Raw genomic sequence first — 25,474 nt, forward strand, 5'->3', positions numbered from 1 at the left:
TGGTTCCAGATAGAACCTTTTCACCCAATGAAGAATCCTGAAAGAAGCCTTTGGGAACCCTTTGGTGAAAGGGTACAGTGTGGTTCAGTGCAGAGGACGACTGAGGGTTTGAATGTTGTACCTGACACACCAGATTTACAAATGCTTGCCTTGCTCTGAGGTTAATTGGAGGGCAGGAGCGCTACACGCAACCAGTGGAAAATATTTGGGTCAGCTCACTAACAGGTGGATGGATACAAAACAGGTCAATAATGTAAAGTATGGGTGAGGCAGCTTTTCGTCCCCTTGCTACACTACCGCAAACAAATGAAAATGCATGCACACACACACACACACACACACAAACACACTCCTCCTCCAGGTAAACATTTTTGAGCCATTGTTAGATATTGTCATTACCCATTGTCATCCATTGTTCATTTCTTGTTTTTTCCATCTTGCCCACTAGCTATAACAGGTGGACCCCTCTCTGACGAACTGGTTTCACCCAAAACCAAATCAAACAAGCTTTAATCTTCTCTCCCACTATACAGAGAGACTGCATCTCTGTGAAGTGATGTACAGTATTGTGGTGAATAATGTATTCTGCTAGGATTTTACACAGCGCGTGCGTGTGTGTGTGTGTGTGTGTGTGTGTGTGTGTGTGTGTGTGTGTGTGTGTGTGTGTGTGTGTGTGTGTGTGTTTGAGGATGGAACATGCATGTCTGTGTGTTGTTGGGGGAGGGGGTGAGAGGAGGAGGAGGGAGGGTGTGGGACTTAGCATTTTGGGCTCCCTTTGTGTGAAGATAAAACATGCAAATTGTGGATTATTTTAATGAATTTTTTTCTAGTGCTGAATCTCTAATCCCTAAAGCAGTTTGAAAGGTTTCAAAGTAACCCCCTCCCCCCTTTTTCCTGATAGGAATTTACAACTACCAGCTGTCTAGGAATGTGATCCTATGCACTTTAATTCCACTGTGGCGAAGTTATACTGCAAAGTAACATGGAATGAACATACGCTATATATACAAAAGTATGTGGACACCCTTTCAAATTAGTGGATTCGGCAATTTCAGTCACACCCGTTGCTGACAGGTGTATAAAATTGAGCACACAGCCATGCATTCTCCATAGACAAACAATGGCAGTAGATTGGCCTTACTGAAGAGCTCAGGGACTTTCAACGTGGCACCGTCTACGGATGCCACCTTTCCAACAAGTCAGTTCATCACATTTCTGCACTGCTAGAGCTGCCCCGGTCAACTGTAAGGGCTGTTATTGTGAAGTGGAAATGTCTAGGAGCAACAGCGGCTCAGCTGCGAAGTGGTAGGTCACACAAACTCACAGAATGAGACAACCGAGTGATGAAGCGCGTACACGTTAACATCGTCTGTCCTCAGTTGCAACACTCACTTCCAAGTTCCAAACTGCCTCTGGAAGCAACGTCAGCACAAGAACTGTTCATCGGGAGCTTCATGAAATGGGCTTCCATGGCCGAGCAGCCGCACACAAGCCTAAGATCACCATGTACAATGCCAAGCGTCGGCTGGAGTGGTGAATCACGCTTCACCAGCTGGCAGTCCGATGGACGAATTTGGGTTTGGTGGATTCCTGGAGAACGCTACCTGCCCGAATGCATAGTGCCAACTGTAAATTTTGGTGGAGGAGGAATAATGGTCTGAGGGTGTTTTTCAAAACCATACATGTTATGTATGGATAAATGAATACTCCTTTTCAAATGTTATTTGACAGTGATGATAATGATGATCGTGATAACACTGTGGAATCAATCTTTAGTTCAATCGAGTACAGGCTTAACTGAATGACAACAGAGAATTTCATTGAATAGTTTGAGGTAGGCCTCGTCTCTGAGGAATGCTCCTCAGAGCCAGATGCTGATGACAGGTTGCCCTATGCTGAGCAGCTGGTATTGCTTGGAGAACAGAGTTCTAATGATGGGCATTTAGGTTATTATGCTGGTGGTGGTGGGGAGGTGGAAAGTCATTGGAAGACTGTTGCGGAAAAACATTAAGTCAGAGACAAGGGGTGAGTTGACATAAATACTCCCATAGATTTATGCCCATTGGTTAACAGAAGGGGAAGTGATTATTGCACGAGTGAGCCAATAGGTTAATCAGCAAGCGTGGCGGAATTGCCTTAGTGTGCCGTGCTCATTGGCTGAAGTTAAGAGGTGAATGACATTCCGCACACTTGTTAACGGTAAAGAGGAGGCGAGATGTGACGCTATGCTGATGAAGTACCCTTATTAACACTACCATATACAGTACACTGAATATACCAAACATAAGGAACACCTTCCTAATATTGAGTTGCACCCCACCATTTTGCCGTCAGAACAGACTAAATTTGTCGGGGCATGGACTCTACAAGTTTTCGAAAGCAGGGATGCTGGCTCATGTTGACTCTAATGCTTCCCACGGTTGTGTTAAGTTAGCTGTATGTCCTTTGGGTGGTGGACCATTCTTGATACACACGGGAAACTGTTGAGTGTGAAAAACCCAGCATCATTGCAATTCTTTACTACCATACCCTGTTCAAAGGCACTTGCCCATTCACCCTCTGAATGGCACACATACACAATCAATGTCTCAATTGTCTCAAGGCTTAGAAATCCTTCTTTAACCTGTCTCCTCCCCTTCATCTACACTAATTGAAGTGAATTTAACAAGTGCCGTCAATAAGGAATCATAGCTTTCAACTGGATTCAGCTGGTCAGTCTATGTCATGGAAAGAGCAGGTGTTCTTAATGTTTTGTATACTCAGTGTAAATACCTGCTATGCTGATGGTGTAACGTGGCCACTCCCATATCAATACCTGCTATGCTTATGAGGTCCCATTATAACCTCTACCACGGATATCTGCTTGGCTAATGAGGTAACATTATAGACACTACCTTATAAATACCTGCTATGCTGATGAGTGAGATAGGAAGCGGTGTGAATTACAGAATTTACTCGATAAATTAAGTGACGATCCATTCAGTCCGGCCTTAATGATTGAACTTTCGTAGCTACATTAAATGTTACTACTTTTAATTCAAACAGGGTATAAAAAGGATACCCACATATCCTAGACAAATGAATGCTCCTTTTTAAATGTTATTTGACAGTGATGATGATAATTGTAGAACATTTTCTGCATCTATGTATCTGTATTTAGTATCTTTTAATTCTAAATGTAAAAAAGGATGCCCACACATGCCGTCAGTCACTTGTGTCACTTATCCCCTATAGACTCCAAGGCAACATATGGGAAAAGCTCTTTGCACTTACTCAAATGATATACTGGATATAGTATCATTCTGTAGTCTTATATAGTACATAAGTGGACACGACATGGACCTGCACTTTAACACTATCCCTGTTTTTCAATGAACAAGGCCTTACTGGTCCATTGCATTCAATGTGTTTGTGTTTGTAATATTGTATGCGACTTATCAGGATATAGCCCCACGGACATTTGATACAGTTATAAGGGATTATTGTAGGGTGGGAATTGCCAGGGACCTCACAATACGATATAGGATGTTCACCGATACAATTATTAATTGATTCAAGGTTTATAAGTCCGTTCAATAGAGAATTGAGTCAGAAAAATAGTCCAAAACGCATGTCTCATCACAGACATTATCAAAAAGTGCTCACCGTTTTTTTGTATTTAACCTTTATTTAATTAGGCAAGTCAGTTAAGAACAAATTCTTATTTACAATGACGGCCTACCAAAAGGCAAAAGGCCTCCTGCGGGGACGGGGGCCTGGGATACATTTTTTTTTAAATAAATACAATATAAATATAGGACAAAACACACACTACAAAAAGAGAGACCTAAGACAACAACATAGCAAGGCAGCAACACATGACAACACAGCATGGTAGCAAGACAACATAACAACAACTTGGTAGCAACACAACATGGTAGCAGCACAAAACATGGGACAAACATTATTGGGCACAGTCAACAGCACAAAGGTCAAGAAGGTAGAGACAACAATACATCACACAAAGCAGCCACAACTGTCAGTAAGAGTGTCCATGATTGAGTCTTTGAATGAAGAGATTGAGATAAAACTGTCCAGTTTGAGTGTTTGTTGCAGCTCGTTCCAGTCGCTAGCTGCAGCGAACTGAAAAGAGGAGCGACCCAGGGATGTGTGTGCTTTGGGGACCTTGAACAGAATGTGACTGGCAGAACAGGTGGAGGATGAGGGCTGCAGTAGATATCTCAGATAGGGGGGAGTGAGGCCTAAGAGGGTTTTATAAATAAGCAGCTTTGAACGTCAACTGACAAGCTAACCAGTGGCTGCAGGTTCGTGAGTGAAAACATGGGCTTTTTCGAAATGAAATCCGCTAAATACAACAACAAAAAATGGGAACTATTTACAAGCTAACAGACTGAATTTCAATATCCCACCCTCCACGAAGAGAATATATTCCTGTTTTCATTGTTTCTTTTTGATTCTTTCCCTTTAAATCACCAGAAACGGCTCTTAACAACGTAGATTGATTGCCAATATAGCCAATGAAAGCCAAGGATCTGGAGATGAAAATGAAGATGGTATCAAGTTGATTTTTACTGGTCCAACCCATGGGAACATCTTCAGATGGTACCACCTCCCAACACCAAATATGGAAGAGATACAACCAAGAGCAGTGCAGTCTAAACTAGTAACGGTCACAACAAATTAATGTTTTTATTTCATCAACACTGTCAAGTACAATCTAATTATTAATTATATGTGATTTAGAATGACATAGAGCAAAGAAAACCAGTGTTGGAAAAAGTACTGAATTGTCATACTTGTCATACCTTAATAGAAAATTACTCAAGTAAAAGTAAAAGTCAGCCAGTAAAATACTACTTCAGTAAAATTGTAAAAGTATCTGGTTTTAAATGTACTTAAGTACAGTGGTTGAAAAAGTACAAAGTTAAAGTAAATGCTATACATCAAATTCCTTATATTAAGCAAACCAGACGGCACTATTTTTTAATATTGTTTTTTATTTACGGACAGACAGGGGCACACTCCAACACTCAGAAATAATTTACAAACATTATTTGTGTGTAGTGAGTCCACCAGATCAGAGGCAGTAGGTATGACAAGGCGTTATATTGGTAGGTGTGTGAATTGGACTATAATTCTGTCCTGCCTGAGCGTTTACACTCAACAGTTTCCCGTGTGTATCAAGAATGGTCCACCACCCAAAGGACATCCAGCCAACTTCACACAACTGTGGGATGCATTAGAGTCAACATGGGCCAGCATCCATGTACAACGCTTTCGACACCTTGTAGAGTCCATGCCCCAACAAACTTTGTCACTCACTATTATGCCATGTTAAATATACAGTATGTCACATTGCAGACATATTACAAAAATGTTGGTGAAGAGAGCAGCAGAGTCCCCAAAGGCAAGTATCCTGTAAGACATTCACTTCATTGGTCCATGAGCTGGATTCCTCTCTAGTTGAAGTTGTTATGGTCATTGGGATTGTTCTGTTGGTCAATTAAGCCAGGCAAGCTCAATCACACACAGATAACATATTTTAAACGATTTCCAATAGTATATGTAGCCAGGTCTGGTATAGAAAAGAAATGAGAGGAAATCGAACATCTCCTCATGTTAGTCATATTTGCTACAGCGGGTATTTTACAGAGATAATTCACTGTCTCATTGGGATCTTTGATATTTAAAAAACAAATGTGGCCCGAGGCAATATTCCTTACCTGTAAATAATAGAACTGCTTGGATAGTGTAGCACCAAGGTGAAATTAGCCTTTTATTATTATATAGAGTTAGTGTTCCTAGGGCTTTCCAGTTAGGACTATTAAAAATGTACAACCCTCTGACAAATTATTCACTTGACAGATTTGCTCTTGGCCTTAATAACTAACCATTCAGCTCCACATTGTTTCAAATTGATCAAATTAGATGTTTCCCTCAGTCACGTGTTTTCCCGTACGGCAGATAGCTTGGTATATCCTTTATCTTCTCTGCTTTTTACATTTCTAATTACACAGAATCATTTTCAAATAACCGTATGACACAAACATTGCAAGTAAAACCTTCTTCAAATGTTCAAAGAATTGTATTTGCAAAGGTTCTTAAAAATGTAATTTCCATTTGAGGCCATAGGCTATGGCGAGGAGAATGTCTGAAGGAAAACACATTGAGCACAACTGTCTTGTTATTTGTGCACAAGAACGCTTTGTGAACTACCTACCTAATCCTTTGTCCTCAATTTCTTAACTTTTCCATTCTTTCTAGTTTTGAATCATCAACATAAAAGCTGCCTGTCGACCAACAAACACACACAGTAGCATTAGATTGAGAAACAATCATGAGGAAATACAGAACCATGCCCACCGCACATCCCCAAGTGAGTAGCATCTTGTGGTTGTGACCACCGAGCCTTAGACATATCTCCATATCAGTGGGGTTGGATGGATCCACTTGTTCTCCCAATAGGGGGGTAATGGAGCTCCTCATTGAGCCAGACTGGCGACAGGCTGGTAGATGAGTAGCCAGGGCTTACATGCGCCAGCTCTCCTAGGGGAAGTCTCACTGGCAAACAAACACATCTGCCCTGTGCCAACGCTGAGGGAAGCAGGGTCTTTTTTCTGTTCTTTTTTTAACGTAGGTAGGGTCTTGAAATTTGCTTACAGTAGTTTGCTTACAGTAGCTAGCACCAGGCTCATTTCTCATCTGTTTGCGAACCCATTTAAGTTTTATGACGGTTTAACCGTGCTTTACCTCTTGTTCTTTTTCTGTCTTTCTCTCTCATTCACTCTCATTCTCTCTTTCTCTCACCACTGTACTTTGGGGAGAGGGGTAAGTTGAGACATTTTTACATTCAGCATCACTCCATCAAGGGAACAATAGTATTATTTCAATAGTATTCTTTACAACAATAGTATTCTTTCTATATATTTCTGGATGTTGTGCATCCCTGGAAATAATCAGAATTCATGTTAACATTACAGTTTTGAAAACATAGCTTGTCCGATAATAGTGGTCTCTTGGCACAACTTACCCCGGGTATGGGGTACGTTGAGCCTTGGGACAGGGTATGTTAAGCCACCTACACATTTCTGCACTGAATTAAATATTACTGCTACCTTTTTCAATCCATGTATATCTTTATTTCCAATACACAATTGAACACAATCACATGAGCTTTTTTGTATTTTAATTATTTTAAGCATGTTTTAACACAGGCTTAAAACCTAACAAACACTTTGCACTTAAAAAAAAAATAATCACATATGCTCTGTTGTTACCCAATATCCCAGCGATAATGCCTTGCATTACGTCTGGGAAGAATACTCAACAATTTGCTCAACTTGTCATTGGCTCAGCCATTTGCTCAACTTACACCAAGGCTAACATTTTTATTATATTAGCCTACACATCTACAAGGATGCACTTTCATGCTAGTTTTAGGACCTCATATTGAAGCTTATTGAAACCCCCTGATGTATAGAACAATCTTAAAATGATCTACTTTGGTTTAAATACAAGCATCATGAAACCTCTAACAGTGGTTCCCAAACTTTTTATAGTCCCGTACCCCTTAAAACATTCAACCCCCTCTAGCACCAGGGTCAAGCGCACTCTCAAATGTTGTTTTTTGTCATCATTGTAAGCCTGCCACACACACACACTCTACGCAAAATGTATTTGCGGCTCGTGGGCAGTGACAAAAAGCTCTTATAGGTCCAGTGCACAAATAATAATCAATAATTTTGCTCTTTGTTTAGCCATCTTACAAACATTATTTGTTCATCATAAATGGTGAATAACTCCCCACAGGTTAATGAGAAGGGTGTGCTTGAAAGGATGCACATAACTCTGCAATGTTGGGTTGTATTGGAGAGAGTCTCAGTCTTAAATAATTTTCCACACACAGTCTGCGCCTGTATTTCGTTTTCATGCTAGTGAGGGCTGAGAATCCACTCTCACATAGGTACGTGGTTGCAAAGGGCATGAATGTCTTAACAGTGCGATTTGCCAAGGCAGGATACTCGCAGCCCTATCCAGGAATCTGGCAGTGGCTTCTGATTAAATTAAAATTTCACAGAACCGCTCGTTGCAATTTCGATGAGGCTCTCTTGTTCAGATATTGGTAAGTGGACAGGAGGGAGGGCATGAAAGGGATAACAAATCCAGTTGTGTGTGTACATGCGTAATTGCGCACCCAGCTCACTCAGGTGCTTCGCTATATCACATTTGACATTGTCCGTAAGCTTGAGTTCATTTGCACACAAACAAATCAGACAATGATGGAAATGCAGACAGAGAAGAGCTCCAACTTCTTAATCATAGCCTCAATTTTGTCCCGCAGATTGAATATAGTTGCGGAGAGTCCATGTAATCCTAGATTCAGATCTTTCAGGCGAGAAAAAACATCACCCAGATAGGCCAGTCGTTTGAGAAACTCGTCATCATGCAAGTGGTCAGACAAGTGAAAATTATGGTCAGTAAAGAAAACTTTAAGCTTGTCTCTCAATTCAAAAAAACGTGTCAATACTTTGCCCCTTGAAAACCAGCACACTTCTGTATGTTGTAAAAGCGTTACATGGTCACTGCCCATATCATTGCATAATGCAGAAAATACACAAGAGATTGATGGCTTTTGCGCCATCAGTACAGATACCAACACATCTTGACCACCAAAGTCCATTTGATATCATCTCCTGTTGTCCTGGTTTCCAATGGTTTTCAGAAGAGGATGTCTTCCTTAATTGACCCCCCATAAACGTAACGGACATTTTCCAGGAGCTGTGCCACTCAAATTGCTGTAACGCATAGAATTTGCGACTTACTACTCGAAAGTCGTCTTAATTCTCGCTCAAAAAACTCCTGTGGCTTATTTTTCAAATTGGCATGTTTTGATTCTAAATGTCTGCGCAAGAGTGAAGGTTTTATCGAGTTGTGAGATCATACTTTTGCACGTATAACACACTGTGGCTGAGGAAAGGCACTACTCTCAATATAATTGAACCCCAAATCAATGTAGTTCTCATCATATTTGCGCCTCTTCGATGGTCCAACGTCCCTGTCTGTTGTTCGGTGCTTTCCCAGGTAATGGGGCAGTAGCTCTTCGGCTGCTAGCATTGGATGTGCTCGTGGAAGCAGAGCAACTTGTGTCGTCGACAGGTGCAGGTGTAGTACCACTGGTACTACCAGTGGAGCTGGTATGTGTCTCTATGGATGCGGGCTTTACATTTTTTAACCATATATCAATTTTCAAGCAAACAGAATGAGCAGCAGCTACATCTGGCTACATATGGACCGTTTGTGGAATTTCCGCGAGAGAGTAACGGTTAATGTGATTGGATGTTAATTATTTGACTAGGCTACCTGTATTTGACATTGTGTTGTTGTTTCGCTGAACACTAGATGGTTTAATTTTATTTTTGGCAGTGAAACGAGGCTACTGAGGCGAGAGAAAAAACATCACCCAAATGTATTGGACAATCTAAATGGCCTGTTTGAAAATGTGAATCACATTTTTATTTTGCGTACCCCTGACGGCATTGCGCGTACCCCTGGATAAATTTGACTACGTTTTTTGCCGCTGACTTGCTTACCACTTTTTCTATGTGGTTTATTCCTTCACAGACTCCATGAAATAATGTCCTCTTCCTAAATATTTGGTCAAATTTGACATTTTTTGTATGGTTTCCTAGAAACAAGGCTTGATCAACTTACACCTTTTGCAACTCTCCGCTACCCATGTGTGGGAGGCATCTTCATACTGGCTTCCGGTGATGCAACATAAAAGGCTGCTGAGGTTTTATTTAACTTTTTATTCACCCACAAACCATGTGACAAACGAGAAATAGGGGAGCTGTCAATGGCCTGATTGGTTATTTCGTCATGTCCTTTAAGGTGATAGGCCACAGCCACACCACAACGCTTTGAGGCCCTGGTTTCGGTGTCTGTACCTCGGCTGCACATGCTGTGTTCCTAACTGCTGTACAGCAAGGCAGTGTGGCTTGGTAGATATTTTTAAGCGTGGTGCTCAGAGGTGTGCATACATTCTGAAACGTGTGCATGTGTGAATGTGGTGCTTGTACAGTGCCTTCGGAAAGTATTCAGATCCCTTGACATTTTGTTAGGTTACAGCCTTATTCTAAAATTGATTAAATCGTTTTTTTCCCTCATCAATCTATACACAATACCCCATAATGACAAAGCAAAAATAGGTTTTTAGTAATTTTTGCTTATTTATTAACAATAAAAAAAAATACACTTTACTCAATACTTTGTTGAAGCACCTTTGGCAGCAATTACAGCCTCAACTCTTTTTGGGTATGATGCTACAAGCATGGCACACCTGTATTTGGGGAGTTTGTCCCATTCTTCTCTTCAGATCCTCTCAAGCTCTGTCAGGTTGGATGGGGAGTGTTGATGCAAAGCTAATTTTAGGTCTCTCCAGAGATGTTCGATTGAGTTCAAGTCCGGGCTCTGGTTGGGCCACTCAAGGACATGTCCCGAAGCCACTCCTACATTGTCTTGGCTGTGTGCTTAAGGTTGTTGTAATGTTGGAAGGTGAACCTTCACTCCAGGTCCTGAGCGCTCTGGAGCAGGTTTTCATCAAGGATCTCAAGGATACTTTGCTCCGTTTATCTTTCCCTCAAGCCTGACTAGTCCCCCAGTCCTTGCCACTGAAAAACACCCCCACAGCATGATGCTACCACCACCATGCTTCACTGTAGGGATGGTACCAGGTTTCCTCCAGATGTGACGCTTGGCATTCAGGCCAAAGAGTTGAATCTTGGTTTCATCAGACCAGAGAATCTTGTTTCTCATGGTCTGAGAGTCTTTAGGTGCATTTTGGCAAACTCCAAGCGGGCTGTCGTGCCTTTTGCTGAGGAGTGTCTTCTGTCTGGCCACTCCACCATAAATGCCTGATCAGTGGAGTGCTACAGGGATGGTTGTGCTTCTGGAAGGTTCTCCCATCTCCATAGAGGAACTCTGGAGCTTAGTGAGAGTGACCATTGGGTTCATATATAGTGGGACCTTATATAAACAGGTGTGTGCCTTTCCAAATCATGTCCAATCTATTGAATTTATCACAGGTGGACTCCAATCAGGTTGTCGAAACATATCAAGAATGATCAATGGAAACAGGATGCACCTGAACTCAATTTCGAGTCTCATATTAAAGGATCTGAATACTTATATAAATAAGGTATTTCTGTTTTTCATTTTTAATGCATTTGCAAAATGTTTTTGCTTTGTCATTATGGGGTATTGTGTGTAGATTACTGAGGATTTTTTAAATGCAATCCATTTTAGAATAAGGCTGTAATGTAACAAAATGTGGAAAAAGTCAAGGAGTCTGAATACTTTATGTGTGCATCTGTGAGTGTGTAGTGTGTGTTCTTATGTATGTGTTTTTGTGTGTGTGTGTGTATACATTTGATTTTGAATCCTCAATGGTTACAATTCACAGTGACCTCTCTTTCCTGTTATACATCCTAGCCCGAATAGCACAGGAGGTTGGTGACACCTTAATTGGGAAGAATGGGCTTGTGTTAATGACTGGAGTGGAATAGGTGGAATTGTATCAAATACATCAAACACATGGTTACCAGGTGTTTGATGCCATTCCATTTGCTCCGTTCCGGCCATTATTATGAGCCGTTCTCCCCTCAGCAGCCTCCAGTGCCGTATAGATTGCTCTAGTTTAGGCCAGCCAGCCACTACTATGAGGCTTGAGAGCTGTATGGTTCTCCACTAGTCTCCAGAGCCTTGGCTCTGTGCCAGTGTTCAGCCCCACTCTCTGTTGGGGGTTGAGGGGCATGGGGAGTGGCCGGTAATGTCAGCTCATTAACCTCCATTCTTCCTCGTGCAGCGTTGCACTGTATGGAACCACTGTTTGAGACCCATGTCATTACCCCTCCCCCTGCACGCATGTGGAGGGAAGGGTGGAGAGGGGAGGGTATTACGCGGATTGATATGTTCCTTTTGAAAATGCCCTGCTTGTAACTCCTAAAGGGCCTCCCTCTTCTTTTCTCCCCTTCTGCTCTTCTCTCTCTCCTGTCTCTCTCACTCTTTCTTTCTCTCTCCCCCCTGTCTCTCTCACCACAGGCCCGGTACGGTGTGGGTGAACGAGGAATTCGGCTCCTCCACGGTACCCCACCCCCAGGCTCCAACCCAGCTGGGAAAAGATTGCCCACTGCTGGGGTGAGATATGGCTAAGGCCCCCCTAACCTTCCTCTATACTAAAGCCCCAGAGGGTGTTCCCCATGGGTCGGTGCTGAGCCCCTTGAAGGTTGGGATCCACGAATTAACGCTCTCTAGAGTCTAGAATTAGCGCATTAGTGGTCCTCCGACATGCCAACAAGAAAACCCAGAGGCACTTGTATGAAGGGAAGGTACACACACACACACACACACACACACACACACACACACACACACACACACACACATCAACGAGTCTCTAAATAGGCGCGACTATAGTCTAGTAGTTAATGAAACCATACCTTATGTTTCCTCCATGGTTGTCTGTCTCTCCAAACGTCCAATCCCACATAATACACATCAACAACACTGCTCTCTTCAATAAGTCACACAAGGCAGCAACACAACAGTCTACCTTTTGACACGGAACCATGCAGGGGGGAAAAAAACAGCCAGAGATGTAAATAGACTGATACGTTTCCTTTGCTTGTAATGATTTATTTTTGTCACTGCCAGAACAGTCAAAACTTCAGCCGCACTTTTTGAAAACATTTTTTTATTTTCCTTTTCTCTTTTATACATTCATATGGTGCAGGGAGGCAAGAGAGCAGTAGATTGCATTAAGATAACCAATTATATGCTAGAGGAAACCAGACTTTTTTTTCTTCCACTGCCGTTATCTGATGTTGTGGTGAGCAGAGGCAAAGGGCTGGGGTAATGTGACATTCACTCTGCCCTTTATCTCCCCATCGCTGTTTACCAGATTCAGTTAAAAGTGGGTTCTGCTCTGCATCCTCTCCCCCGCCAGAGAAACCCCACATACACACCCACACACACGTGCAGACGCACACGCACACACACACTCACGCACACACAGACACACACACACAAACTCCTTCCCCTCCCCGCTCCACGGCTGCACCTTGCCATTACATTTCAATGTGTGTGTGTGGCTTTGTGTGTGTCTACAGTACAGTATACTCTTTGGTGTAGTTTGTGGGTGGATGGGTGAGGTAGACATAAACTATATATACAAAAGTATGTGGACACCCCTTCAAATTAGTGGATTCGGCTATTTCAGCCACACCCATTGCTGACAGGTGTATAAAATCGAGCACACAGCCATGAAATCTCCATAGACAAACATTGGCAGTAGAAGGGCCTTACTGAAGAGCTCTGTGACTTTGAACGTGGCACCATCATAGGATGCCACCTTTCCAACAAGTCAGTTCGTCACATTTCTGCACTGCTAGAGCTGCCCCGGTCAACTGTAAGTGCTGTTATTGTGAAGTGGAAATGTCTAGGACCAACAGCGGCTCAACCGTTAAGTGGTAGGCCACACAAGCTCACAGAACAGTACTGCTGTGTGCTGAAGAGCGTAGTGCGTAAAAATCATCTGTCCTTGGTTTCAACACTCACTACCGAGTTCCAAACTGACTCTGGAAGCAACGTCAGCACAAGAACTGTTCATCTGGATATGATATGGGTTTCCATGGCCGAGCACCCTAAGATCACAAAGCACAATGCCAAGCATCGGCTGGAGTTGTGTAAAGCTCACCGCCCTTGGGCTCTGAAGCAGTGGAAATGCGTTCTCTGGAGTGATGAATCACGCTTCACCAGCTGGCAATCTGACGGATGAATCTGAGTTTGGAGGATGCCTGGAGAACACTACCTGCTCCAATGAATAGTTCCAACTGTAAAGTTTGGTGGAGGAGGAAAAAGGGTCTGGGGCTGTTTTTCATGGTTCAGGCTAGGCCCCTTAGTACTAGTGAAGGGAAACCTTAATGCTACAGTATACAATGACATTCTAGACGATTCTGTGCTTCCAACTTTGTGGCAACAGTTTGGGGAAGGCCCTTTCTTGTTTCAGCATGACAATGCCCCTGTGCACAAAGCGAGGTCCATACAGAAATGGTTTGTCGAAATCATTGTGGAAGAACTTGATTGGCCTGATCAGAGCCCTGACCTCAACCCCAACGAACACCTTTAGGATGAATTGGAACGCCGACTGCGAGCCAGGACTAATCGTCCAACATCAGTGCCCGACCTCACTAATGCTCTTGTGGCTGAATGGAAGCATGTCCCCGCAGAAATGTTACAACATCTAGTGGAAAGACACTTCAGAAGAGTGGAGTCTGTTATAGCAGCAAAGGAGGGACCAACTCCATATTAATTTCCATGATTTTGGAATGAGATGTTCGACGTGAAAGTGTCCACATACTTTTGGTCATGTAGTGTAACTTTTGTTTGTTTGTGTGTTTGTGTGTGTGTGTGTGTGCGCACACACGTGTGTCTGTGCGTGCGCAAGTATTTGCGCGTGTCTCTGTGCCTGTGTTCTGTTCTTGTCTACCTCTCCACTTGTTACCCTATGTATGCTCATGTTTAGGTTTCTGCCAGTGCACAGGTTAGCCTACACTACAATATATAGAATTTTTATTTGACCTTTATTTCAACAGGAGGAAGTCCCATTGAGACCACAGTCGCTTTTACAAGGGAGCCCTGCATTTGACACTTTAAACATTTTTTGAATACAAAGCAACAGTTAATATACACAAAAAAAAAATGAAATCAAGGAAAACATCAACATATCTCAGCTACCAGGTCTTCAGTCAATACCCTAAACTGCCTAAACGGCACCAGAACATTCCATTTCAACGAGTTGTACAGATTGTTCCAGCAGTGGGGCAAAAACTTAAAGCGCATCTACCCAATTTGGGGAAGTCCTGAGGAACCTCAAGAGTTAAACAACCCTACGAAAGTGTTTTGTGACTCGTGTCTTTATACTTCAACAACGAAGTGAGGTATGTTGGAAGCTTGTGTAGAAGAGCGTTGTAAACAAAGAGGAAGTAATGAAGTTACCAACAGGACTAACCTTTTGATACAGGATTTTTTATTTTTTTTATTTTTTTATTTCACCTTTATTTAACCAGGTAGGCTAGTTGAGAACAAGTTCTCATTTGCAACTGCGACCTGGCCAAGATAAAGCATAGCAGTGTGAACAGACAACAACACAGAGTTACACATGGAGTAAACAATAAACAAGTCAATAACATAGTAGGGGGAAAAAAGAAAAAAAAAGAGAATCTATATACAATGTGTGCAAAAGGCATGAGGAGGTAGGCAATAAATAGGCCATAGGAGCGAATAAATACAATTTAGCAGATTAACACTGGGGTGATAAATCATCAGATGATCATGTGCAAATAGAGATACTGGTGTGCAAAAGAGCAGAAAAGTAAATAAATAAAAACAGTATGGGGATGAGGTAGGTAAATTGGGTGGGCTATATACCGATGGACTATGTACAGCTGCAGCGATCGGTTAGCTGCTCAGATAGCAGATGTTTAAAGTTGTTGAGGGAGATAAAAGTCTCCAACTTCAGAGATTTTTGCAATTCGTTCCAGTCGCAGGCAGCAGAGAACTGGAAGGAAAGGCGGCCAAATGAGGTTTTGGCTTTAGGGATGATCAGTGAGATACACCTGCTGGAGCGCGTGCTACAGGTGGGTGTTGCCATCGTGACCAGTGAACTGAGATAAGGCGGCGCTTTACCTAGCATAGCCTTGTAGATGACCTGGAGCCAGTGGGTCTGACGACGAACATGCAGCGAGGGCCAGCCGACTAGAGCATACAGGTCGCAGTGGTGGGTGGTATAAGGTGCTTTAGTAACAAAACGGATGGCACTGTGATAAACTGCATCCAGTTTGCTGAGTAGAGTATTGGAAGCTATTTTGTAGATGACATCGCCGAAGTCGAGGATCGGTAGGATAGTCAGTTTTACTAGGGTAAGTTTGGCGGCGTGAGTGAAGGAGGCTTTGTTGCGAAATAGAAAGCCGACTCTCGATTTGATTTTGGATTGGAGATGTTTGATATGAGTCTGGAAGGAGAGTTTGCAGTCTAGCCAGACACCTAGGTACTTATAGATGTCCACATATTCTAGGTCGGAATCATCCAGGGTGGTGATGCTAGTCGGGCGTGCGGGTGCAGGTAGCGACCGGTTGAAAAGCATGCATTTGGTTTTACTAGCGTTTAAGAGCAGTTGGAGGCCACGGAAGGAGTGTTGTATGGCATTGAAGCTCGTTTGGAGGTTAGATAGCACAGTGTCCAAGGAAGGGCCAGAAGTATACAGAATGGTGTCGTCTGCGTAGAGGTGGATCAGGGAATCGCCCGCAGCAAGAGCAACATCATTGATATATACAGAGAAAAGAGTCGGCCCGAGAATTGAACCCTGTGGTACCCCCATAGAGACTGCCAGAGGACCGGACAACATGCCCTCCGATTTGACACACTGAACTCTGTCTGCGAAGTAGTTGGTGAACCAGGCAAGGCAGTCATTAGAAAAACCGAGGCTACTGAGTCTGCCGATAAGAATATGGTGATTGACAGAGTCGAAAGCCTTGGCCAGGTCGATGAAGACGGCTGCACAGTACTGTCTTTTATCGATGGCGGTTATGATATCGTTTAGTACCTTGAGCGTGGCTGAGGTGCACCCGTGACCGGCTCGGAAACCGGATTGCACAGCGGAGAAGGTACGGTGGGATTCGAGATGGTCAGTGATCTGTTTGTTGACTTGGCTTTCGAAGACCTTAGATAGGCAGGGCAGGATGGATATAGGTCTGTAACAGTTTGGGTCCAGGGTGTCTCCCCCTTTGAAGAGGGGGATGACCGCGGCAGCTTTCCAATCCTTGGGGATCTCAGATGATACGAAGGAGAGGTTGAACAGGCTGGTAATAGGGGGTGCGACAATGGCAGCGGACAGTTTCAGAAATAGAGGGTCCAGATTGTCAAGCCCAGCTGATTTGTATGGGTGCAGGTTTTGCAGCTCTTTCAGAACATCTGCTATCTGGATTTGGGTAAAGGAGAAGCTGGGGAGGCTTGGGCGAGTAGCGGGGGGGGGGGGGGGGGGGGGGGGGGGCGGAGCTGTTGGCCAAGGTTGGAGTAGCCAGGAGGAAGGCATGGCCAGCCGTTGAGAAATGCTTGTTGAAGTCTTCGATTATCACGGACCGTGTTACCTAGCCTCAGTGCAGTGGGCAGCTGGGAGGAGGTGCTCTTGCTCTCCATGGACTTTACAGTGTCCCAGAACTTTTTGGAGTTAGAGCTACAGGATGCAAATTTCTGCTTGAAAAAGCTGGCCTTTGCTTTCCTGACTGACTGAGTGTATTGGTTCCTGACTTCCCTGAACAGTTGCATATCGCGGGGACTATTCGATGCTATTGCAGTTCGCCACAGTGATGTGTATTTAAACTGTCACCAGTGATAAAGCGAAGGGCTCTATGGTAGACGGCATCCAAAGGTTTAAGAGTAGTGGCTGTTGTATTCCGATAAGTGGTGTTACAAATGTCAAGAACTGGCAGGAAATTTGACTGTACAATCTGCTGTTTCCTGCTATTTAGGGAGAGGCAAGACCTGTTTCTAAAAAAAGAAGCCCACTTGAAATCGTTTTAACCAAATCATATGAGCTTACAGTTTCACCTACTATCCCCTCTAAAGTGACTGGCTAATTGTAGTTTGCTCATTAATTTGATACGATGCTATTCATTTCTAAGGAAGTGTTTCCTCAGACACGGGTTAATAGGTGGGCTGTCAGAGGCCACAGTGAGAGGATGGGGGAAGACGGTGTGGGTGGTACACATTTTCCAGGGGTGTGAGCAAGTTTTATATACATGTACCCATGCACACACACATGTGGGCTCTTTTACTCACATGCTCACACACTTTCTCTGATGTACACACACATCCTCGTCACACTGTCAAACCAACAGATACTCAAGTTCATGAAGAGGCACACACACAGATGCATGCACCCTCACACACGTAAGATACTTGCAAACATAAACATATAGGCCAAGACTCACTGCGTATAAACAGTATTTATTATGACGCTATTTTACATTTCCTATCCCCTATTGTGGGCTGACTAGACCATGTTATACAAAAGACCAGGTCAATGACACTTTTGTTATACTATGGCAGTATTTTAAAATTAGATTCCTATATATGCTTCAATCTTTTCTAGTACTGTGTTTGAGCATACTGTATGTTGCTCTACTATCGTCTTGGCATTGGTTCTAAAATAAAGGCCATGTTGAGTTAACTCCAAACTCTGTAAGTATTGTGAAATTCTTATTTTTACATTGCAAGTGAGTTGAAAGTTAAGGTTGAGATTGGTCATAGTGGCCAAATCAAATTGCGACGAAATGGGTGAATGTCTAAAAAGGCGTCATGCCTATAGGGGGAACAGGGGCACGTGCCCTCTCAGATTAGTCCTGTTAAAAATAAATACATGCTTGCCCAGAAACAGTGCATTCGGAAAGTATTCAGACCCCTTAACTTTTTCACAAAAAAATTACATTACAGCCTTATTCTAAAATGGATTTACTCATCAATCTACACATGATACCCCATAATGACAAAGCAAAACACGCATTGATAAATGTTATAAAAAACAGAAATACCTTATTTACATAAGTATTCAGCCCCTTTGCTACGAGACTCAAAATTGAGCTCAGGTGCATCCTGTTTCCATTGATCGTCCTTGAGATGTTTCTACAACTTGATTGGAGTCCACCTGTGGTAAATTCAATTGATTGGACATGATTTGAAAAGGCACACGCCTGTCTATATATGGTTCCATAGTTGACTGTGCGTGTCAGAGCAAAAACCAAGCCATGAGGTCGAAGGAATTGTCTGAAGAGCTACGAGACAGGATTGTGTCGAGGCACAGATCTGGGGAAGGGTACCAAAAAATTTCTGCAGTATTGAAGGAGCCCAAGAACACAGTGGCCTCCATCATTCTTAAATGGAAGAAGTTTGGAACCACCAAGACTCTTCCTAGAGCTGGCTGCCCGGCCAAACTGAGCAATCGGGAGAGAAGGGCCTTGGTCAGGGAGGTGACCAAGAACCCAATGGTCACTCTGACAGAGCTCCAGAGTTCTTCTGTGGAGATGGGAGAATCTTCCAGAAGGACAACCATCTCTGCAGCACTCCACCAATCAGGCCTTTATGGTAGAGTGGGCAGACGGAAGCCACTCCTCAGTTAAAGGCACATGACAGCCCACTTGGAGTTTGCCAAAAGGCACCTGAAGACTCTCACACCATGAGAAACAAGATTCTCTGGTCTGATGAAACCAAGATTCAACTCTTTAGCCTGAATGCCAAGCGTCACGTCTGGAGGAAACCTGGCACCATCCCTACTGTGAAGCATGGTGGTGGCAGCATCATGCTGTGGGGGATGTTTTACTGGGAGACTAGTCAGGATTGAGGGAAAGATAAATGGAGCAAAGTACAGAGAGATCCTTGATGAAAACCTACTCCAGAGCTCTCAGGAGCTCAGACTGGGGCGAAGGTTCACCTTACAACAGGACAACGACCCTAAGCACACACCCAAGATAACGCAGGAGTGACTTTGGGACAAGTCTCTGAATATCCTTGAGTGGCCCAGCCAGAGCCCAGTCTTGAAACCTGACAGAGGATCTGAGAGGATCTGCAGAGAAGAATGGGAGAAACTCCCCAAATACAAGTGTGCCAAGCTTTTAGCGCCATACCCAAGAAAACTTGAGGCTGTAATTGCTGCCAAAGTTGCTTCAACAAAGTATTGAGTAAAAAGTCTGAATACTTTTTTTTCGATAAATGTGCTTTGTCATTATGGGATGTTGTGTGTAGATTGATGAGGGAAAAAAATATTTATTCCATTTTAAAATAAGGCTGTAACGTAACAAAATTTGGAAAAACTCAAGGGGTCTGAATACTTTCTGAATGCACTGTAGGTTCCCAATCTCCCATCCTCATAACTAGCTACATGTACGAAGAAGCCATTTCAGGCTATCAATCAAGTTATAGTAGGTAGCTTGTCTAACTATCCAAGCTGGCATGCCTGCTGGCAAGTTTGGTAGACTTTAGAAAAGCAAGCAATAATTAAATGTACTGAATAAGAATCACATTCCTTTCAATTTACCCAGATTTTAGCAGCGATGCAGAGAAGCATATATATTTTATTTTAAAAAAGAACCACAAGTCAGGGGGACAGCTCAAGAAGTATGCTTAGATATGGAGGAAAATAGACATATTTTTTTTACACCAAATTAATCATCATGATTATGACTCCAGATTGCAGTAAAAAGCTGTTTCAGGTGTTTGAAAAATGATAAATTCTCTGGATGGGGGGCTAAGCCCCACTTCGGACCGCCCCCCAGTCATCCTCACGTACTTTGTGCCGCATCTGATTTTTGGGGTGCATGACGACCCTGCTAAAAACTGATTCAACCTTTCTTTCAACTATTGACCTGTGAGCATTGCTTGATTGGGAGATTGTGCATCGCATCGACGTCCAGATTTTTATTCTATTGTACGCTCTCGCAGTGAAAACAAGACCTTATTAAGCACCACCCCACCTAACCTCATTCCACAGTGCCTTTGTCTTCAATCTCTCTTTCAATCTCTCTGTTGTTCAAATTCGGCTGTGTTCTAGTGGTTTGACTGCAACAGAAAGTGGAGGGATGAAAATCATCTCAGCTGGCTGCCATTTTCTTTTTTTTACCACCCATACATATTTACAGTGAAAACAGGCCTCCATAGATTGTCAAAAGTTGAATCCATCCTTCTTTTGCTCTTCATATTAGAATATATGGCCTGTATATATATATATATATTATAATAATAGCACTCTACTATGAATTAGGACTACATTGATTCCTGAACCAAATAACAATACCAATGGAACATATTCTCTCTGACTCGCTGTATTTATTGTTATAGAGTTGAATCTTGTTGTCTTTAAGTGTTTTGTAGCATTAGGCCTACCTTGCTTAATGGTAGAAGTTAGGCCCTAAGGTAAGCTAATGAGACTAGCAAACAGGGCGTATTTCATAAACATTTGTAGTGGGATTCATTCAGGTGTAATGCCACAGAGTTTGACACTCACCCGTCTAGCTCGTGTGGACTGCTAGCTGTAGAGATGATCATATCTGTAATATAGAGCTGTGTACTATGTATAGATAAAGACATATTTGCATCTGCAGATGAATTATGTGGTAGAGAGGGAGAAAACAAAAGGTGGATGTGAGGCACTAGTGGTGGATGTTAACTAGCACTGCTGCAGCAGCTCTGTCTGTGTAGTTGGGATCAAGCAGTCAGAACCAGGAAGAGGCCCTGTTTCCCCTTATCTAACGACAACAGAGCACATGTTGCCATGGCCACAGGCTGCTCTCTTTATGGGCTTGTGTGTGTGTGTGTGTGTGTGTGTGTGTGTGTGTGTGTGTGTGTGTGTGTGTGTGTGTGTGTGTGTGTGTGTGTGTGTGTGTGTGTGTGTGTGTGTGTGTGTGTGTGTGTGTGTGTGTGTGTGTGTGTGTGTGTGTGTGTGTGTGTGTTCCATGTCCATTGTTTGCTCCGGGTGTGTTAAAACATCAGGATTGTCACTGTAGTAGACACACTTTTCTCTCCTTGTCGCCATTATAACTCTGAGATACATTTTTCTTGTTCTCATTCTCTTCTTTCTCCATTTTCCTTCTTTCTAAATTAAATTCTTTCTTTCTTTCTTTGTGACAGGTTGGGCCCTCACAAAATTCAGTCACACATTGTTTCAGGAATTGTTGAGGTTGAGGTTGGCGAGGACCTTGTTCAGTTAATTGCACAGAAAGGAAAAGGGAGAACGGGGAGATGGAGAAGTAGGGTGCTCAAACAGACATGCATATTGCATGAGTCCCTCTACTGCACCCCTTTCTTCACAGAATGTCTGAGCAGTGCTTGTTAATTCCGCTTGGTGAGATAATTATTTTTAGTGAGAGTTAGTGTACTGTACTGGCGAAAGCTTTTAAAGTCACAAGTATCATACACTTTCTCTTCATAGATTCTCTTATAAATTGACAAAAAATAAATCGCTGTCAAAAGTTTTTCTTTCTACCATGGTACACGGTGACATGTAGCCACCAATGTGTATGGGTCCGAGACCACTTCCCCTGGGATTGAGATATTACTTTACTTAAAGGCCCAGTGCAGTCAAAAAACATGATTTCCATGTGTTTTATATTTGTTTCTACTCTACGAGCAGGGTTGGAAATTAACACCCACCACCCGCCAAATACAGGTAGATTTTGTCATTGGTAAGAATGTCTATTTCACCAGCCACGTTGGCAGCGATTTATACATCATGTACTCCTTATAAAAAAATGTCACCGTAGAGTCCTGAACTATAATTAAGCAATAAGGCCTGAGGGGGTGTGGTATATGGCCAATATAACACAGCTAAGAGCTGTTCTCTGCACGACGCAATGCGGAGTGCTGGAGATACAGCCCTTTGCCGTGGTAAAGCATATTGGCCATATACCACACACCCCAGAGGTGCGTTATTGCTATGTTAAACTGGTTACCAACATAATTAGAAGAGTAAAAAGTACTTTTTTGCCATATCCGTTGCATACGGTGTGATATATCACGGCTTTCAGCCAATCAGCATTCAGGGCTCAAACCACCCAGTTTATAATAATAGATACGCCATATCACTAAGCCTTTTATGGCAAGGCAAGCACTTTGTTGAATCTTGATGTTCAGTTGTAGAACTGTTTATCTGGTTTTACTACTGTATCTAAATTATTTAGAGTCAAAAGTTTGTCAAAAGTTTGGATACACCTACTCATTCAAGGGTTCATCTTTATTTTGACTATATTCTACATTGTATAATAATAGTGAAGATATCAACACTATGAAATAACGCAAATGGAATCATGTAGTAACCAAAAAAGTGTTAAACAAATCAAAATATATTTATATTTTAGATTCTTCAAAGAAGCCACCCTTTGCGTTAATGACAGCTTTGCACACTCAATTCCACCTCGCAAAGTTAGCATTTTTGATTCATTTAACTTTTCAAAGTATTGCCATACAGGACAGCTGCTGTCGCTTGCCTTTCTCTGCCATTTTTCCAACTGTTAACAACGATGACGTATTGGTGGAGAGTCGACTCCAAAATGATTGCTTCCTCGACTCCTTGCATGTCGACACCCGGTGTCGACTCCCATTTGTGAGTGTCAAGACTCCAAAGATTCAGTATTTTTGGAATGGAGGAGACTGATTAGTTGCTGTACTTCCTAGAACACAAACACTTGCATCTTTCAGTATAGGCGCTGTATAGGCAGGTCGGCCACCAGGCAGACAGTCAGAACCGTGCACTAGGCCTATCTATCGGCAATCAAAAGCTGTATCACGCAAATGGAATGCTGTATTTCACAATTTCTTGGCTTGCAATGTCTTGCGACTTCAGTAAAGCAGGGCCTACAGTATCATCAATGAATAGGCTAGGATATTGAAATGAGCGAGATGCAAGACTTCGCTCTCACACAGTTACTCTATTGAGCCAGTATGTTGCTTACTTTCTGCGTCAACATAAAACATTTAATTAAAAAACTGTTAGAAATACTGTTGCTCTTTGCTAAGAAGCTATTGTTGTTTCTTTCTGACCATTTTAATTGAAACACAATCACAGTAAGGTACTTAATTGTTACCCAGAAATGATTTGATAATGAGATAAAAACAGCTGCATTGGACCTTCACATTTTTCCCTTCAGTTCTTCAGTCCCATTTGGTGCCTAGTGAATAGAACCCAATGGAGTGGTCTAATTGATCAGCCTGTTTGTTTTCTTACTGCCGTCCAGCAGTAGGCCTATGCTGCAAGCTAAAATGTGAAGTCAGGCCTATGTAAGGTGTTTGAAGTGTTTTAACTTTGGCTAGCCCACCAAGGGGAATGGATTCTTTAGTATAATGGTGGGATAGCAGACATGGGTACACATTTGAAATCTTCAAATACTTTGAGTGTTTGCTGTAACCTACCAGGAGTACCAGAGTACCAAGGTTAGCACCAGAGATGGAAGAGGAAGCGAGACATCCTCCCTAATTTATTTCAAATCAAATCAAATCAAATGATCAGTTATTTGTCACATACACATGGTTAGCAGATGTTAATGCGATTGTAGCGAAATGCTTGTGCTTCTAGTTCCGACAATGCAGTAATAACCAACGAGTAATCTAACATAACAATTCCACAACTACTACCTTATACACACAAGTGTAAAGGGATAAAGAATATGTACATAAAGATATATGAATGAGTGATGGTACAGAACGGTATAGGTAAGATGCAGTAGATGGTATAGAGTACAGTATATACATATGAGATGAGTAATGTAGGGTATATAAACATAAAGTGGCATAGTTTAAAGTGGCTAGTGATACATGTATTACATAAAGATGGCAAGATGCAGTAGATGATATAGAGTACAGTATATACATATGAGATGAGTAATGTAGGGTATGGGTAAACATTATATTAAGTGGCATTGTTTAAAGTGGCTAGTGGTACATTTATACATACATTTCCATCAGTTCCCATTATTAAAGTGGCTGGAGTTGAGTCAGTATGTTGGCAGCGGCCACTAAATGTTAGTGATGGCTGTTTAACAGTCCGATGGCCTTGAGATAGAAGCTGTTTTTCAGTCTCTCGGTCCCTGCTTTGATGCACCTGTACTGACCTCGCCTTCTGGATGATAGCGGGGTGAACAGGCAGTGGCTCGGGTGGTTGTTGTCCTTGATGATCTTTATGGCCTTCCTGTGACATCGGGTGGTGTAGGTGTCCTGGAGGGCAGGTAGTTTGCCCCCGGTGATGTGTTGTGCAGACCTCACTACCCTCTGGAGAGCCTTACGGTTGTGGGCGGAGCAGTTGCCGTACCAGGCGGTGATACAGCCCGACAGGATGCTCTCGATTGTGCATCTGTAGAAGTTTGTGAGTGCTTTTGGTGACAAGCTGAATTTCTTCAGCCTCCTGAGGTTGAAGAGGCGCTGCTGCGCCTTCTTCACAACTCTGTCTGTGTGGGTGGACCAATTCAGTTTGTCCGTGATGTGTACACCGAGGAACTTAAAACTGACTACCCTCTCCACTACTGTCCCGTCGATGTGGATAGGGGAGTGCTCCCTCTGCTGTTTCCTGAAGTCCACAATTATCTCCTTTGTTTTGTTGACGTTGAGTGTGAGGTTATTTTCCTGACACCACACTCCGAGGGCTCTCACCTCCTCCCTGTAGGCCGTCTCGTCGTTGTTGGTAATCAAGCCTACCACTGTAGTGTCGTCCGCAAACTTGATGATTGAGTTGGAGGCGTGCATGTCCACGCAGTCGTGGGTGAACAGGGAGTACAGGAGAGGGCTCAGAACGCACCCTTGTGGGGCCCCAGTGTTGAGGATCAGCGGGGTGGAGATGTTGTTACCTACCCTCAGGTTACCCTCAGGTTCTGGTTACGTT

The 25,474-nt window shown here is 42.9% G+C and overlaps 1 protein-coding gene across 2 annotated transcripts in view; it reads left to right on the forward strand.

Annotated features, from left to right (window-relative positions):
• The window catches only part of LOC120060608 (TOX high mobility group box family member 2-like), a 124,002-nt gene that overhangs the window by 38,237 nt on the left and 60,291 nt on the right, over positions 1-25,474 (forward strand). Inside the window, exon 2 of one of the 2 annotated variants that reach the window (XM_039009985.1) lies at positions 12,100-12,195. The exons of the other annotated variant lie outside the window; for it this stretch is intronic. Coding sequence (XP_038865913.1) covers positions 12,100-12,195 — 96 coding nt within the window. The remainder of the gene's footprint in view (positions 1-12,099; positions 12,196-25,474) is intronic. 2 annotated transcript variants of the gene reach the window in all.

This window comes from Salvelinus namaycush, chromosome 16 (assembly GCF_016432855.1).
Source record: "Salvelinus namaycush isolate Seneca chromosome 16, SaNama_1.0, whole genome shotgun sequence".
Taxonomy (NCBI): Eukaryota; Metazoa; Chordata; class Actinopteri; order Salmoniformes; family Salmonidae; genus Salvelinus; species Salvelinus namaycush.